General features: G+C 44.8%; 1 protein-coding gene across 1 annotated transcript; it reads right to left on the minus strand.

Moving 5' to 3' along the window:
* Window positions 1-4,009: 4,009 nt before the first annotated feature.
* LOC135488528 (uncharacterized) lies at window positions 4,010-6,415 on the minus strand. Its single transcript, XM_064773163.1, has 3 exons — window positions 5,791-6,415; window positions 4,859-5,347; window positions 4,010-4,650 (listed from the first exon to the last, which is right to left on the minus strand). Exons 1-3 carry the CDS (start codon window positions 6,413-6,415, stop codon window positions 4,010-4,012), a joined length of 1,755 nt encoding a protein of 584 aa, XP_064629233.1.
* Between the last annotated feature and the right edge of the window lie 6,969 nt (window positions 6,416-13,384).

The raw sequence follows: 13,384 nt of genomic DNA on the forward strand, positions 1-13,384 counted from the left end.
GATAGCACCGATAGGTGTAGTATAGATGGAAAATAACAGGGGACCAAGTATGGAACCCTGAGGTACCCCACACTTGATCATACTTGGCTTTGAAAGTTTACCCTCAACGCACACCTCCTGACACCTGCCACTAAGATAGGACGTGAACCATTTCAATGCCACCCCTGAGACTCCCATTGCACCAAGGCGATTTATCAGCTTCACATGATCCACAGTATCGAAAGCAGCGCTCATGTCCAAAAGTACTAAGAGGACACATTTCTTTTCATCGAGCGCACGAATGACATCATTATGGACACGAGTAAGCCCAGTTTCAACGCTGTGCATAGGACGATAAGCTGATTGAAAAGGTTCACGCAGATCGTTGCTATCCAAGTGTACTGATAATTGATTGGCAACTACCCTCTCAAGCACCTTTGAGAGAAAGCATAGATTGGACACCGGGCGATAGTTTTTAAGTACATCGGCATCCAATGATGGTTTCTTAATAAGTGGATTAAGAATAGCCCTCTTGAAACTATCAGGGACAACACCACAACTGAGAGAGGAGTTGATGATTGCAATCATAAGCTCAACTATACCCGGTGTACACTTTTTCAGCAAAGGTGTTGGAATGGGGTCAAGTGAACAGCTAGTAGCTCTCATTTGACCGAGGAGTTTAACAAACTCAGTGGAAGTAACAGGCTTAAACTCATCAAGCTTGGAGGAGCACAGATACTGTTCATGCACTTGCTCATCACCGTCCTGGTCAGGGAAAGACTCCCTAATCAGTTGAACCTTATTTGCAAAATATGCACTGAACCTTTCTGCAAGTTCATTGGCGCACTCATGACTCGGCAAAACAGTGTTCTTCTTGCCATAGAGTAAAGAGTTCACTGTTCTGAAAGTGTCAACAGTTGATGATCCCTCAGCCTGCACAGCAAAATGGTCCTCCTTGGCTGTCTCAATCATTGAATCCACAAGTCTGGCTTGATGTTTCCAAATCTGGCGATCAATTGTAAGTTTTGAGCGCCGAAATTTCCGTTCAAGTTTACGCTCAGTCTTCCTTTCCTGTACAATCTCGTCACTGAACCAAGGTGCATTGGGACGGACTGTAACGCGTTTGGACTTCGCAGGAGCATGTTGGTCAAGTGTGTTTCGGAGAACCTTGTCATAACACACAGTTAGAGTCTCAAGATCACTTGCGAGGTCAAGGGCCTTCACTCTCCTCGTAAGGTCAGAGGCAAAAGAATCAGCATCGATCGCCTTAATCTTACGGTAACAAATAGTCTTCTGCAGTTTCGATGGCTTTACCATACGTAGGACAAAGGAAACTGCACAATGATCAGATATGCTAGGATCTGTGACTTCAATGTCGGCAATAGAGGAGTCCCCAATACGCGAAATGAGGAGATCTAACACATGGCCTTTGTCATTGGTAGGACTGTTAACGTGTTGAAGGAGACTTCGCTGTTCGAGTATCTCAAGTAGCCTCTTAGAGTCAGGGTGATTGGGATTATCGAGATGAAAGTTAAAGTCTCCTAAGAGATATAACTTATCCTTCGGTGCGGTGATAGATATGTTGTCGAGTAGGCTGCAGAACTCGTCAAAGAAAGCAGAACGATTGGAATCTGCCTGTGGCCCTTTCTCAGGTCTATAGATAAGAACGAATGAGAAACTCTGATGATCAGACATGATCCTTGCACGGAGACATTCAAAACTTTTCGGCCAGCTGATGGACTTGACTTTGCATTTCAGTGAGGTACGATGCATTACACCGACACCACCTCCAATGACGAATGGGCGTGGCCATCGCATGGCGACCTTTGACCCACTCAGAAGTGGATTAATCCCCATAATTGACAACTCGGAAGGATTCATATGATCACAGTGAACACTAAGGAAGACTTTGACACAGGTTTCATGGATGTACTTGAGATGTGCTTTAAAGGCCTATGGGGCGCCACCTATAGGTCACTCAGAAATGGACTTGTCCCCATGATGGACGCTTAAGAGTTAATCAATTCGTTTCCGACATAGACAAGTAACCATTTATCATCAATTTGGTTGTTGTACTCCATACATATTATAAAACCAATTTTAGGGGAAATGTGAACTTTTGCCATCCCCAAAAGCATTACTTAAGAGTTGCAAATTTGGAGGCCTCCATCATATATCTACTGATATCTGACCTCAAACCTTTTGTACTCAAGATGCTAATTAAATCTTTGCTAGCCCCTGGACTAAGGTGGTCATCGCTCTCGGCCCCTAGGTTCGCCTCCGGGGTCTGGTGCTGGCTGGATCTCTCCGTCTTCATCTTCGGTAGACTGATCGCTCTTGTCAGCCTCAGCATCAGCTTGATTCTCCTCACTGTCGGTACTTGGCTCCTCCTCAGACGATTCCTGGTTTCCTGGGTCCTCAACATCCGGGTTCCGGGTTGTCTACAGGATCCCCGGCAGCAGGCTGAGGGTCATATGGCTGAAATGTCCCAAACTCTTCCGCACTACTGGAGTCCTCTGGCTCCCATCGCTTTGTAGCTTGTCTCTTTTTCGTCTCCTTGCTGCTTCTGTCCTTGGCTGACTGTTTCACTTTTTCGACGGCGTCTCGATAGGGAGTTCATCACACTGGAATAGCATATTTCTATGCAAGACTCTAGTCCTTCCCTTACCATCCTCAGGTTTTACCTCATAGACCGGTGAATCCTCCATCCTCTTTGTGACAACATGGATCTTGGACTCCCAAAACGAGCGAAGTTTTCCAGGCCCACCTCTTTCTGACATGTTCCTCACAAGGACACGGTCACCAGCCTGAAGGAGAGAACTCTTCCTTTGACTTCCTTTTTTCTTGAATTTTTCCGCTGCTCTCCTAGAGTTCCTGTCAGCTAAGCTATATGCTTCCTGCAGGCGCCTCATCCACTCATCTGCTGTCCCAGGGGTCTTCTCTTTTGGTCCAAAGACAACATCGATAGGCAGTCTCAGATCTCAACCGAACAGCAACTTGAAAGGGCTAAATCCTGTTGCCTCATGCCGGGTGCAGTTGTATGCGTGTATTAATCTGTTCAGCTGGCTCTTCCAATCCGCTTTCTGCTTGGAATCCAGCGTTCGCAATATGTTTAAAAGGGTCCTGTTCATGCGATCACATTTTCCGTTTCCATCCGGGTGGTAGGGTGTTGTCCTAGAGGGTATCATTCCACAGTGGTCCTGCAGTCTGGAGAAGAGGGAGTTACAAAATTCTGCTCCCTGATCATGGTGTAATCGAGACATAAATCCAAAATGTGGGATAAAGTCGTTCCAGATCTTATCAGCTGCAGTCCTTGCTGATTTGTTGCGAGTCGGATAGGCTTGTGCATAGCGCGTGAAGTGGTCTACCAATACCAAGATATATTTGTAACCCCCTTTTGACTTTTCCAAGTGCATGAAATATACCGAAACAACTTCAAACGGGTGCGTGCTATGGATAGGCTTCAGCTTGGCCCGGGGCAATGACGTCGGCTTCTTTTCCTTGGTCACTCGATAGGTCAGGTAGCGGGCTAGCCCAGGCCAGTGAAATCGATCCCTCGCCTGAGCAATAGCTCTGTCGGCTCCCTGGTGTCCCATCTTGGTGTGAAGCTCTTCAAAAACCTGTACACGGAACTTTTCAGGAAGGCATAGCTGATCCACTTTGCTCCCATCCCCGCATTGGCATGATCTGTACAAGATCCCTTTGTCATCGATCCAGAGTCTGGGCAAGTCACGGAGCCATGCTCTCACCTTTGGATCTGTATCCCGGCACTGTTATGGTGAAGGAGCACTCCCCTTGGTTGCCATAGTTACCACTTCCCGGACTTTCCGCAATATGGGGTCATCACACTGGCACTTATGGACATCCTCAGGATTTTCACAGCTGGCATTTTGGCTCCCCTGGAGTCTTCACTGTCCTTCTCCAACTTCTCAATTTCACTGGATAAGCAGTTTACCCATGTGGCGTCCTGGTCCTCCCCCCTCGTCTTGGTATCAGCAACCGCCATCATCTCTTCTTTGCCAATCTTCCTTCAGCAGTCAGCCATATACCGTTCCACTGGGAGAGGCACCCTGGACAGAACATCAGCATCCGTATTCAGTCGGCCCAGTTTGTAGTGGATTTTGAAGTTGTAGTCTGCTAAGTTCGCTACCCTGCACTGCCGGGTGGCATCGAGCTTAGCTATCGTCAACACGTACGTCAGTGGGTTGTTATCTGTAAATATGTCGAAATATGGAGCATAGTACAAGTAATCATGAAACCGTTCAGTAACAGCCCATTTTAGAGCCAGAAACTCTAATTTGCCAGAGTGCAAATGGTAGTTTTTCTCTGCCGGTGTGAGTGTTCTTGAGCCAAACCCGATCACTGCCATTTTACCAGAGTCTTGGCGTTGGTACAAAATACCTGCTAAGCCATCCTGCGAGGCGTCTGTGTGGAGCACAAATGGTTTACTGAAATCAGGAAACGCCATCACTGTTGGGCTTGCCAGGACATCAACCAATTCCTCTAGTACCCGCTGGTGGGCTTCTGTCCACTCAAACTTGAGACGGGACATCATTTGACCATTGGACAGTTTCTCCTTGAACTTCGATCGACGGGCCTTTGCCTCTCCACTCTTGTTTCCCTTTTCCTCCAGGGTTGGCGAGGAGATCATAAATGACCTTCGCGCGACGGCTGAAAACAGGTATGTAATTACGATAGTACCCAAGTAACCCCTTCAGTTTCCTAACGTACCCCACTGTCTCTGGTCTGGTCTCGGTCAGTATCTGTACTGCTGCATACTCTACAGGGTCCATTTGGCTTCCCGTCTCTGAAATAATAGAACCCAAGAATTTTACTTCTCGGCGGAATATTATGCATTTACGGGGCTTCAATTTTATACCTTTCGACCGGAGACGTCTCAGAACTGCGCGGACATGGTCTAAGTGATCCTCAAAACTGCCAGAGTAGACCAAAATGTCGTCTAGATAAGGAACACAGTTTTTGTCCCTCAGATCCCACAGGCAGTGCAAATGGTAGTTTTTCTCTGCCGGTGTGAGTGTTCTTGAGCCAAACCCGATCACTGCCATTTTACCAGAGTCTTGGCGTTGGTACAAAATACCTGCTAAGCCATCCTGCGAGGCGTCTGTGTGGAGCACAAATGGTTTACTGAAATCAGGAAACGCCATCACTGTTGGGCTTGCCAGGACATCAACCAATTCCTCTAGTACCCGCTGGTGGGCTTCTGTCCACTCAAACTTGAGACGGGACATCATTTGACCATTGGACAGTTTCTCCTTGAACTTCGATCGACGGGCCTTTGCCTCTCCACTCTTGTTTCCCTTTTCCTCCAGGGTTGGCGAGGAGATCATAAATGACCTTCGCGCGACGGCTGAAAACAGGTATGTAATTACGATAGTACCCAAGTAACCCCTTCAGTTTCCTAAGGTACCCCACTGTCTCTGGTCTGGTCTCGGTCAGTATCTGTACTGCTGCATACTCTACAGGGTCCATTTGGCTTCCCGTCTCTGAAATAATAGAACCCAAGAATTTTACTTCTCGGCGGAATATTATGCATTTACGGGGCTTCAATTTTATACCTTTCGACCGGAGACGTCTCAGAACTGCGCGGACATGGTCTAAGTGATCCTCAAAACTGCCAGAGTAGACCAAAATGTCGTCTAGATAAGGAACACAGTTTTTGTCCCTCAGATCCCACAGGCAGTTCTCCATCAACTCCTGGTAGGCGCCTGGGGCTCCGGAGACCCCAGGGCGAAATGAAGCTGGTATATTGCCTGCATTTGGGCTTCATGAAGCCCTGGTGATATGCTTTACCCTGGTCTAAGGAGTTCCCTTTTAAATTGTCCAATGTGTTCTGAAGTCTGGGGATCGGCCTACGACTATGATTACACTTCTGGTTCAACAGACGGTAATCCAAACACAGCCTCAGGCTTCGATCTCGCTTGCGTACACATACCATAGGACTAGAGTACGCTGAAGTACTCTTTTGTATCCAACCCTTGTTCAATAAGTCTAAGATGTAATCTTTGACTTCATCATATAGGGGTGGTGGTAGCGAATTGTACGTTTTCTTCACAGGCGTCTTGTCTAGTAGTTCGATATCAAGCTGCAGCTCCGGGATGCAGCCAATCTCATCATCATTTATCGAGAATGCCGTACATTCTTCTCGCAGCATGGATCGAATTTGTGAAACTTGATCCTGAGTCAACACACTTTCATCCAACTCAATCTCTGGGTCCCATGACTCGGTTGGAGATTCTGCAACAGGAGGTTTGCAAGACTCAGCACGAACTTGTGATACCCTACCGGTACTCACCTTGTTATGCTTACCTGCCTGCTTGTTCCCCTCTGGCTGTTGGTAGGTTTCTGGTGGTCGTGATGTCACAACCGATCTCACAGAGTTCAACTCGCCCAAGACTCTACCCGGACTTAACGTCATGGTCTTATTGGTGTTATTCTTTACTGGAATGTGAAAAGTAGAAACACCGCCCTTACTCAGGCGTACAAGTGATTCGGGCATTTCAACACCTATGTCCCTCAGGTTGACTGACTGCTATAATCAATGAGTCGCTCAGCTCTGGATCAGTTCCTCAAGCCTTCAAATCGGCACACATCAGGCCACTGTTAGGGATCACGTCCAAAGTCCGCACGCGAATATTCGCTGCGCGAATCGGGGCGAAAATTCGCCTGGTCGAATATCGCCACACTCATTCGCCTCCAAATCGCTCCCTGATTCTATTATGATCAGGCGAAAATTCAGACTGAATAAAAATCGCAGGCGAAAATAATAATCGCGCCTAATTCGCTCTCACCAACCGTCGGAACGAAGCGAATATTAGAGGCCTACATGTGTTGTAGTATGCGTATTCCGACATCAGCTGATAGCAGACCGAACAAAAACACAAACTGGAATTCCCGGTCAACCTTACTGCAGTAATCATATACATCACATCTATCCACGAGGAGCTACACAAATTTGGCACAGAGGTTTGAGGTTCTTAGTATTATGGTATGTATTCCGACGGATTGTGGCAGAATGTACCGAATCATACAGCTAATCATAGTTAGGCTTATGTTTCCGAGTCTCAGCCAACCAATCAAGATCGTTGTAGTATCCGGTTATCCTAAACAGCGTCCACCAGCGCCCACCAGCGTTCACCAGGTTTAAAGTCGGGTATAAAGTCATCAAAATAAAATTATGTGGCCAAAACGTAATACGTAAACCATAAAAAATACATTTCCTGAAAATTTCATGCTTATTTCGTTTATGACCATTAGATTTTACTTTGATGGCTTTAATGTATGTATGTGTTTAAACCTGGTGGACACTGTTTAGTATGACCCGATTTGTTTACGTGACTGCACTTTTCCGCCAATAAAACAAGACGAAAGTCGTTGCAAAATCGTTCCGAATATCGGACAAGCATGCAAGAGCCACCAATTTCGTAAAATCGCTCCATTATCGCCCGGAGCGATTTTTGGGGCGAAATCGAAGAATTGGCGCGATTGTGGGCGAATTTCGCATCTGACATTCCGGCGATTTCATATTATCGCCTCACATTCGCCGGTCGATTTTCGGACAGATTTCGCAGGCGAAATACTGTAGGGTGAATTTCGCCGGCGAATATCGCGTGCGGACTTTGGACGTGATCCCTTAAAGAAACCGAACTTAGATCCCGAAACCCTGAAGAACTACCGACCAGTATCCAACTTGCCTTTCATTTCGAAATTGTTGGAAAAAGTTGTAGACAAGCGACTTGCCGAAAACCTGCAATCAAATGATTTGTACGAGGATTTTCAGTCCGCCTACAGGAAACATCATTCAACAGAAACAGCCCTGTTTAAGGTACAGAGTGATGTACTGAAGGCCCTGGACAAAGGTCAAGTGGTGATCCTTGTTATGATCGATTTGTCTGCAGCATTCGATACGCTAGACCACCAGACATTGCTGACGCGATTCAAGGACGTGTACGGGATAACCGGTCGGGCACTTGATTGAATGGCGTTATACCTTGGAAATCGGTACCAGACTGTAGTTATTGACGGCAAACAGTCGGAGCCTGTGTTACTTAAATACGGTGTACCTCAGGGATCAGTACTAGGTCCTAAAATGTATACTATGTACACAAAGCCCCTGGGAAGTGTCGTGAGAAATTTCGGTCAGGATTACCATTTCTATGCTGACGATGCACAGCTATATGCTGCTTTCACATTGAAGGAGCCTTCAAACCAACTGGCAACCATTTCTACAGTTGAACGATGTCTGTCTGGAACAGGGACCTGGTTTCATGTAAATATGCTGAGTAAAAACGATGAAAAGACCGAATTGATGCTCTTTGCATCAACACATTCACTCAAGAAAATTGACCATGTGGTTATTAAAGTTGGTGACACCCAAATTACATCTTTGAGTGTGGTGTCCCGAGCCACCCCAATCTGTCTTCGGCCCGTGTTGCGGCCGGGGCGAAAACGGTGCATTGTTGTTGTTATTGTAGTCGACGAGCGAGACGAGACAATTAAGTACGAGTTGAACATTAAAGCCGATTTGCAAGTTCATTAGTTCACTATATCATGTATATCAAGTACCAAAGAAGGCAAATCAAAGGACATTACAGTGGTGACAGCGGTGGGATGAACACTTCACAATCATTATTATTGAGTCCAGTGTGTCGTGGTGAGGTGTCAGTTGGGCTCAGGAGCAACAGATCAGACATCACATTTTTCTTTCTGGCAGGGAGGGCAGGTTTTAGCGAGTTCTCCTCCATTCCTTTTGTGGCTTGTTCATAAGATGGTGGAAGGTCATCATCATCAACGCTGCCACTTCTCTTTGTTGATCCATGCTTACTATCTTGGAGCAGTTTGTGTGTTTGCCCTCCGAGACCCAATGCCAATCCCATCTCTTCATCACCCATGCTCATGCTCAACAACTGATCAATCGTGGCATCAACAGCACCATTGTTCGCCCTCAGAACAGCCTCAATAATCTCCTCATCCATTCCAGGAAACATACTCTTAAAATCTCCCATTGCTTGATTAAAGTCCAACGTTTTATTTGGATCTGTTGTGTTGGAGGATGATGTGGATATTGAGCTACGTTCAGACCTGGACAGACCCCCACCCTTATTGTCCGGGTTAGTCACTGAATCAGGCGCATATGCCATGATTGCCAAAAGCGTACACTTCAATATCAAATGTTAAAGTCAAGACCACATGGTCAGTCCTTCACACTCTCCTTTCTTTTTAAAGACATTTGAATTGTGCTGACAGTTTAGCGTCTCTTCGTCATCTTCTGGATGTCAGCAAGCCATATGGGGCATCAGATCAGCCTCTAATCTCGGAGAACCACTCCTCTTTCAGCAAAGCAAAAGTCAGCCCAATCACTGCCAAGAATAGATGATACACTTGGAGGGCTGGCTTGGTCCTGTTGGTTCAGAAGCCTTGATTGTGCCAGTGGCTACTGGCAAGTGGGCGTGGCTCCCGAGGATCGAGAGAAAACAGGATTTGTGTCAGGAGTTAAGCAATATGAGTGGTTGGCCATGCCATTTGGTCTGACTGGAGCCCTAGCAACTTTTACCAGGCTCATGAACATTGTGCTAGGGGGGGGGGGGGGGGGGTACTGTCTCGTGTAGTTGGATGACATAATCGTACATACACCATCGTTTGACCAGCATATTCAGCAGTTACGAGAGGTTTTTTAGCGCCTCAGGAAGGCCAACATGAAGTTGAAGCCAGTGAAGTGTAAGTTGCTGCGACGGAGTCTGAAATGGTTGGGACATGTTGTGTCCAAGGACGGGATCGCCACTGACTCTGAAAAGATATGTCAGGTCCAAGAATGGCCAACTCCAAAGGATGTGGGTGAAGTAAGATCTTTCATGGGCTTGGCTGTATATTATCAAAAGTATGTGAAGAACTACTCAGAGATAGCAGCCCCACTTCACCAGTTGACTGGAAAGAATGCAATTTTCGAATGGACAGAAGCCTGTGAACAGTCATTCTCCAAACTGAAGAAAGAATTGATTGAGACACCAGTCTTAGCATACCCTAACTTCTCCGAAGATGCGGGTCTCTTTGTCTTGGACACTGATGCCAGTGACTTTGCTGTAGGTGCCGTTTTGTCCCAGCGTCAAGAAGATTTCTCTGAAAGGGTGATCGCATACGGCAGCAAGAGTTTGCAAGGTGGAGAAAATAATTACTGCATGGTTTGCGCAGTAGACGGGTTTTATTAAGTTCAAACTCAAACCCGTCTACTGCGCAAACCATGTGCGCATACCATGAACGTAGTTTTGCTTGGATGGAAACAATGACTTTTGGAAGTGATTGGATAGAAACAATTAGAGTTCGCGTTTTCATGGTTTGAAAAAACGTTGCTGGGATGCAAATAATCAACATTAGATGAGTACAATTAGATTGTATACATATAATTTCGTGCATACTTTCATGATTTGAAACAATAAGTTTGTTAAAGTGATAGTTTGGAAATAATGATTTTGTGCGTGATTGTTTATCATCCAATGCAATGGACAATTTCCTGGTTTGAGAAACCATGACTTTTTTAATTTTGATTATTTAACAAACCATCATTTCGAGACAGTTTGATTATTTGAAACCACGGATATTCAGAAAATGTATTATTTGAAAACAATAAAGTTACGTTGTTTGATTGGATGAATATAATCAAAAGAGAGCAAATTCATTGTTTGAAACAATATCGATAGGAACAGTAAATGGTTTGAATACAATTGGAATAAGCAAATTTATGGTTTGGAAATAATCTTGACCTTGTTCACTCATTTATTTCGATATAATTTGCTTATTTCAAATGATTTCGTCAAATAATTTAATTCCCACATGGCGCCCGTGGCTGCGTAAAACAATTATATGCATACCACAAGTTTGTAGCGTATACAATTTTTCATGGGATGCAAAGAATGTTTTACGCACATATTCGTGGTTTGTAAACCATTGAAATAATGACTTTGCGAATCCACATGGTTTGAAATAATAAAAAGGACAACTTGGTATGGTTTCCAAACCATGGATTTGCAGAACTACTATGGTATGGAAACAATTTGTGTATGTTTTCCTGGTTTGAAAATAAACCGATGGTTTAAAAAATAAAAACGCTGGTTTGAATACAAAATAATTGTTTCTAAAACGTACTTTATTGGATGAAATAATTTCTGATTTGTTCATTTTTAGCTCAGCTGACAAGCTGAGCTATTCATATGAGTAAATGGTAGAATGAATGTCCGTCTGTCTGTCTGTCTGTCTGTCTGTCTGTCTGTCCGTTAAACAGGCACGTTTCAAAACTATGGCGGATAGGCGATAGATTTTCCCTATAAGCCATTTAGACCCTTCAGGACTCCTGAATAGACCAAGTGTGGGTCCGGCAGGATTAACAGTTTGGCCACCAGGGGGCAAAAAGCCTAAATCACAAAACAATTTTTTGGCGCTTTATTCAAGCAGATAGAAGCTTGAAATAAAGTTGAAAAGGACCGCATGCATGTAGGTCTTGAAACTACTAAGAGTAGTTTTGATTGATACTACCAGTTGGCGTTACTGAGCCAAAATCTGTGTTGACCTAGTTTAAGCTTGATTTGAATTTCCCGCTCTTGTATGACTCTGAAGGTTGTGGGTTCCAATCCCACTTCGGGTCAATTTTTTTTTTTTTTAATTTTTACTTTTTTCACTTGTAAATACATTTTCTTTACTTTTTTGAATAATTTGGTGGGCGGCCATCTTGGTTTTTTTTTTCTATTTTAAAGCCTTTGCTGTATCCAGAGTGACATGAATTTTATGGTTGGTGTACAATAAGTCTCCTTTACATGATATCACATGGGCTTTCTATTTGACCTACTTTTCAAGGTCAGCCTGGCTCAGGCACTTAGATTTGACTAATAAGTGGCATATTTGTCACCATTTAAAAGTCTTTTTACTTTGGTATGTTTGCCTGATATATTGACAAAACTGAGGTTGAAAGAGATCTATCGGGTACTTTCCATGTTCATATATTTCAGCTGAGCGCCAGGCCCTTGGGCCTCTTGTTTGTTTGAAACAATGACATTATTTGAAATAATTTAGGGAAACAATTAAAGTCCCACATGGCCCCTCATAATTTTGTGGGGCCCATTAATCCACCCTCCAGAAGGGGAAACCGTTATATCATGGTGGTGGAAGATGCGTTCACCAAGTGGCCCGAGGCATGGCCAATGAAAAATCAGAAAGTCTCCACCTGTGCAAGAGTTCTAGTCAATGAATATGTCTCGCGTTTTGGTGCACCCGAGGGTATACATTCCGACCAAGGGGGGAATTTTGAATCAAAAATCTTCGGAGAGATGTGCAGCTTATTAGGCATTGAGAAGACTAGGACAACTGCATATCACCCGCAATGCAACGGTCAGGTTGAAAACCTGAAGAAAAGCCTGAAGAAAATGCTAACAACCCTTGTAGATGAAAAGGGACGGGATTGGGATGACAGATTACCATCAGCACTCATGACATCTAGGTCCAGTATACATGAGTCAACAAAGGAAACTCCTTTTGCAAGGACTTTCGGAGCTGAAATGCAAATACCTCTTGACCTTATGATTGGAACATCTACATGTGGCTCTGCTTCCCCAGAAACAACAGTATATGTGAAGGATCTCCGAGAGAAAATTGAAACATCATATCGAAATGCCAGGGACAACCTGAAGACGGCTCAGAGGTGACAGCGGCAGTACTATGACCAGAAGATGAAAGATTCTTCTTTTTCCCAGGATGATTTAGTCCTCTTGAGAGACTATCATCTTCGGCCAGATGAGGTTAACAAGTTCCACAAGCCATGGAAGGGACCTTATAATATTAAGGAAAAGATATCAGAAGTGAACTATAGGATTGTGCCTCTCGATGGGAAAACCAAGCAAACAAAAGTGGTCCATCTGAACAACTTGCGGCGCTTCTACATTAGAACGGAGGATGAGCCACGTCGGGTGGATGATCATCCTAATAAAACATCAGAGAAGAAGGATTTCATTGAGAAACTTGAAATGGAGTCAGCTGCTGAGAACTCTGAGACTGAGTCTGAAGAAGAGGTAGAGACTATGCCTTTAGAATTTTTGAAACTGCCTATAGGAAGGTCTTGCGAAGAAACCCCAGAATCTCGTGGACAAGACAAGCAGATGTCAAGACCAGATTTGAGGGACCCTCTTGGTGCTGCTTTAGAAACACCAGAAGGGAAGGGCCGCTTTGGTACCCCTAACTCTCAATCTGGTTCCCCCGACGTGCAACGTCCAGGGATGGGACCATCAGATGGAGCAGTAGATCCACCAGATGGGGAATCTGCAATAGATATTCCAAACCCAGACCTGGATGGCACCGCCTCTTCAATTGATTCATCTGTGTATGATCCAGCAGACGAAGTACCCAT

Source organism: Lineus longissimus, chromosome 5 (genome assembly GCF_910592395.1).
Source record: "Lineus longissimus chromosome 5, tnLinLong1.2, whole genome shotgun sequence".
NCBI lineage: Eukaryota > Metazoa > Nemertea > Pilidiophora > Heteronemertea > Lineidae > Lineus > Lineus longissimus.